The sequence below is a fragment of the Myotis davidii genome, unplaced genomic scaffold (assembly GCF_000327345.1).
Source record: "Myotis davidii unplaced genomic scaffold, ASM32734v1 scaffold991, whole genome shotgun sequence".
NCBI classification, from domain to species: Eukaryota; Metazoa; Chordata; class Mammalia; order Chiroptera; family Vespertilionidae; genus Myotis; species Myotis davidii.
Window position 1 is genome coordinate 384,588 of NW_006283137.1, and position 4,410 is coordinate 388,997.

General features: G+C 60.2%; 1 protein-coding gene across 1 annotated transcript in view; it reads right to left on the reverse strand.

Moving 5' to 3' along the window:
* Positions 1–4,410, reverse strand: part of USP36 (ubiquitin specific peptidase 36) — a 22,263-nt gene that overhangs the window by 3,792 nt on the left and 14,061 nt on the right. Inside the window, exons 15-17 of the mRNA XM_015562678.1 lie at positions 1,752–2,446; positions 1,083–1,210; positions 8–326 (exon numbers count right to left, since the gene is read on the reverse strand). Of these exons, the coding sequence (XP_015418164.1) occupies positions 8–326; positions 1,083–1,210; positions 1,752–2,446 (1,142 nt within the window). The remainder of the gene's footprint in view (positions 1–7; positions 327–1,082; positions 1,211–1,751; positions 2,447–4,410) is intronic.

A 4,410-nucleotide genomic window follows, 5' to 3' on the forward strand; every position in this document is an offset into this window, starting at 1 on the left:
TCCTGTGCTGGCCGTGCACCTGCCCCGCCTGCAGGCGGGCGGTGTCGGTGTTCTCGGGGCGCTTCCTCTTCCTCCTCTTTCCAGGAGCGGCCGCTGACTCCCCAGCCTCTGAGCCCGGCCGCGGGGCCTCTCCCAGGCGCTTCCGTTTCCTCTTCTTACAAAGGCTCTGGAGGGGCTCGCTGGCCTCGGGCTGGTGTGGGGGGGCCCGAAAGCCCCCGTTGACCTGAGGCAGGGGAGCACAGGCGGAGTTCGGGGGGCTGCTGGGCAGGGTGGCGGCGTGGGGGTGCTTTGGGATGCTGGATGATCCGGGAGCAGGTGACACAGCCCTGTGAGGACAGACGGCAGTGAGATGGCTGTTCTCAGACCCAGGCCCACCCTCAGCAGCCCCCTCCCCCAGGAACCTCAGCTTAAAAAACTGGGTGTAAGTTAAAAGACAGACTAGCGATGACATTCAGGCCTACTTAAGATCAAGGTTAACAAAAGTCATTGTCTCTCTTTCTCATCACCAAGCAGTACAATGTGGGTCTGCACAGTCCAATGTTTTGCATTTTTGGTACAAATGTGTAAAAGCTACAATCAATCCCCACCCTCCGGAACCTCGGGGTGTCCAGGCACAAGAAGGGCCATAAGAGGGGCCCGGACAGGCCTTTGCATCCTCCACTCTGACCGTGTCCTCTGGGACCTGGGGTTCAGGGGAATCAGGGAATCCGATTTCACCAGGGGGCCTCCCAGCAGGACGAGCGGGGATGAGGGATGGAGTCTAGAGCAGGTCGGGTTGGCTCTGACCTGTGCCTGCTCGCTATGGACCCGGAAGGGTTAACTCTCCACACTGAGACCCCCACCTGAAAATGACCGACCAGAACGCCGGCCTGAGGTCACCAGAGAAACAGTCACTGTCACCATCTCCACCAGAGCAAGCTACGATGCCCACCGACTGTCTACACCTCACCACAAAGAAAACTACCCAGTAAATACCTCACACGCTTCAGGACCTGCCACGTGCACACTGGCCTCCCGTGGCAGCCACCGCAGTTCTCGTGGGCACACGGAGACAGCAGCCGCCCCGGGCCCGGCCCGCTGACCTGCTGGCACCCACAGGCTGGGCGCAGGCGGCAGCGGGGTGAGTGGCTTTCCTGGGGTGGGTGAGGTCGGACAGTGGCGGGGGGCGCGGCGCTCGGTCAGTGCCGGGGGCCCTCCGCAGGGGGCTGGCCTGCAGTTATTGACATAAATAAAAACTTGGTGGTCTAAGAAAGTTGTGGTGAGTGACAGGAAAAATAAATGTAAAAAAAAACAAATACAAAAAAACAAATGAAAGAGTTCAGAAAGCAGGATGGGGGACAGCGAGGGGTGGGGGTGATAGAAGAAGAATCAGAAGTGTTTTTGGTTAGAAACAAAAAGGAAAAAGGAAGGAAATTTCAACAAAAGCCCACGCAGGCCCATTCCACCACGGAGCTCTGCGTTGCACCCAGAGGCTCCAGCGCCCGTGTCCCGTGTCCCGCGGCCACCCCGTGCTCGGAGCACCGTGAGCCCAGCACCCCGTCCTCCCTCTGGATCCTGGTTCCGCCCCTGAGAGAGGGAGACCCGCATCGCCCCAAGTCCCTGTCAGCACATGGAGTGACAGTGGGAAAGCAGGGTACTCTGAACCCCAATTCCAGGACAGCCCCTCGGATCTGCAGAGCCCAGGAGGCCCAGGGTCTCGCTCCCCCAACCAAGCCGCCCGACACTCCCAACCACGACACCCCAACACCCACCTTCTTGGCACAAAGGGCCAGCCTCTTGGCGGGTGGAGGAGACATGGCGCTTGCGGGCTCAGTGGCCACACTGCTCAGGGCGGGGGCCCGCGGCTTGACCACTGTGGGGGCTTCGCCGTTCAGCAGCGCCCTGGGCGGGCCGGCCGTGGGGGTCCTTCCCTGAGAGTCACAGAAGCGGGCGGCCCCGCTCCTGGGGGTTGGGGGACCCTGGGCGGGGTCGCTGCTCCCTGAATGCTCGGGGCTGGAACTGCTGGAGGCTGCCCTGTCCGGGGCAATGCCCGTAGGCTCGTGCCCGTTGACGGTTGCTGTGGGCACGAGCTTGGGTGAGGTAGAGAGGCCAGCGCCCCTGCCATCCCAGGAGCCTGGCCTGTGGCTGTCACCCCTGCTGCTGGCCCCGTGGGACCCCGGAGAAGTCTTGAGGGGCGGGGAGAGGTGCTGCAGGGGGGCCGACTTCTTGACTTTCTTTCCAGGCTCATCCAGGATGGTAGGCAGGGGTGTGGGTGCTTTGGAGAGTCGGGGGGAAGGGGACCCCAAGGGCAGCTTTGGAGGAATGTGTCCATTCTGAGCCTTTAGGCCCGACAGGAAGCCGTTCCTGGACACGGGCACACCCGTCTCCCCGGGGGCCTGCAGCTTCCTCATGGCCACCGGGTCCGGTCTCTGAAAGACAGCGGGCGGGACGGTCAGACCTGGCAGCGCTCAGCAGGTGCGGGCACACTGCGCGCAGCAGCCCCGGCCACGCAGGAAACATGCTGTGACTTCTCTAAGCATCTTACCCACGGGCGTGTATCTTTACAGCCGCCTTCACTGTGAAAGCAGCACGTTTTCACCAACATTTGAGAGATACAAAAAAGCATAAAGGAAAAAATGACCAGTCCCATCCCGTGGCACAGCCACCATGAACACACGCATTCTCTCCCTGGGGCTTTGCTTCTGAGGGTTGGGGCCAGAGGGAGACCAGTTGGCTTCCCGATCGACCCTTTCAGGCTCTTAGGAAAGGCCTGTGATGGGCTGGCAGCTGCACGGGCTCCAGGGGTCCCGGAGTTCCCGCCACAGGGAGTCTCACCCCCCGTGCAGACCCACTCCATCAGGACGCGAAGCCACGGCTCCGCATTCGATGCTGCCACCTCCCACCCCAGGCCTGAATCTGAGCATTTACCATCGCAGCCGCCCAACCACTTCCCAGCTAGTGGAGTCTGTGCTTAAAAAGTACTTGTTAGCTCTGACCGGTTTGGCTCAGTGGATGGAGCGTCGGCCTGCGGACTCAAGGGTCCCAGGTTCGATTCCAGTTGAGGGCATGTACCTTGGTTGCAGGCACATCCCCAGTAGCGGGGTGTGCAGGAGGCAGCTGATTGATGTTTCTCTCTCGTCGATGTTTCTAACTCTCTATCCCTCTCCCTTCCTCTGTGTAAAAAATAAATAAAATATAAAACAACAACAACAACTACTTGTTAAACAAACAACCAAGGGACTGGATCTGTCTCCGTGTTGGTCCGTGTAACCGCCTGGAGACGGAGCGGCAGCCTGGGACTGTGTCCGTGACCATGACGTGCCCAGTCTGACCCACTGCGCCCCGCACCGCTCAGCAAGGGTTTCTGTTTCAAGCATTTGCTCGCTGACCCTGTGCCCGACTCCCGTCGCTTGAACGCTGGCGTCCTCTGCACGGGCCCAGGTGGTTTTGCCTCACTGAGCGACACCCTCACCTGCCTCACTGCTTTGTTAGGAACACGAAGCTCAACCTTTTTAGTAGAAAACTCCAAATACACACAAAATAACTTCAAAGGTGTTTCTTAATTGCTAACGTTTTCCCACATTAGTGCGTGTGCACCCCCCCATGTTTCTCTTTCTGACCATTTGAGTAAAGTTTAGACACGAACCCTTCTCCCCCCTAAGTACACCTGCTGCTGAGAATAAAGGCGTCCCCTGGACACTCCCAGTGAATACGTTAAGTCAGGGTATCGCGCTGGTGCTCTCCACACGCCCTCAGTGTTACCTGTGCGGACGGTGCTCTCCACGCGCCCTCAGTGTTACATGTGCGGACGGTGCTCTCCACACGCCCTCAGTGTTACATGTGCGGACGGTGCTCTCCACACGCCCTCAGTGTTACATGTGCGGACGGTGCTCTCCACGCGCCCTCAGTGTTACATGTGCGGACGGTGCTCTCCACGCGCCCTCAGTGTTACATGTGCGGACGGTGCTCTCCACACGCCCTCAGTGTTACATGTGCGGACGGTGCTCTCCACACGCCCTCAGTGTTACATGTGCGGACGGTGCTCTCCACGCGCCCTCAGTGTTACATGTGCGGACGGTGCTCTCCACGCGCCCTCAGTGTTACCTGTGCGGACGGTGCTCTCCACGCGCCCTCAGCACTAAATGTGCGGACGGATGCGTTTTCCCGATGCTTCAGGCCAAGGGTTTGCTCAGCGAGCCTGTCCCCGTGCTTCTGCGTGGCAGCTGGTCCAGAGCAGGGACACAGCACGACCGCGTCCCGAATTGCTGGGTCATCACTGACCCTCCTCCTGCTCACCCTGTCAGCTGACGACCGACTTAGGAGAGAGCACGGACCAAAGTAGGACAGGCTGTCTGCCTCTCTGCCCCCGGCACAGCGCAGCCTGCAGAGCCGGGCTCCCTCCACGGCCCAGGAGGCAGTGCATGTGGCTGC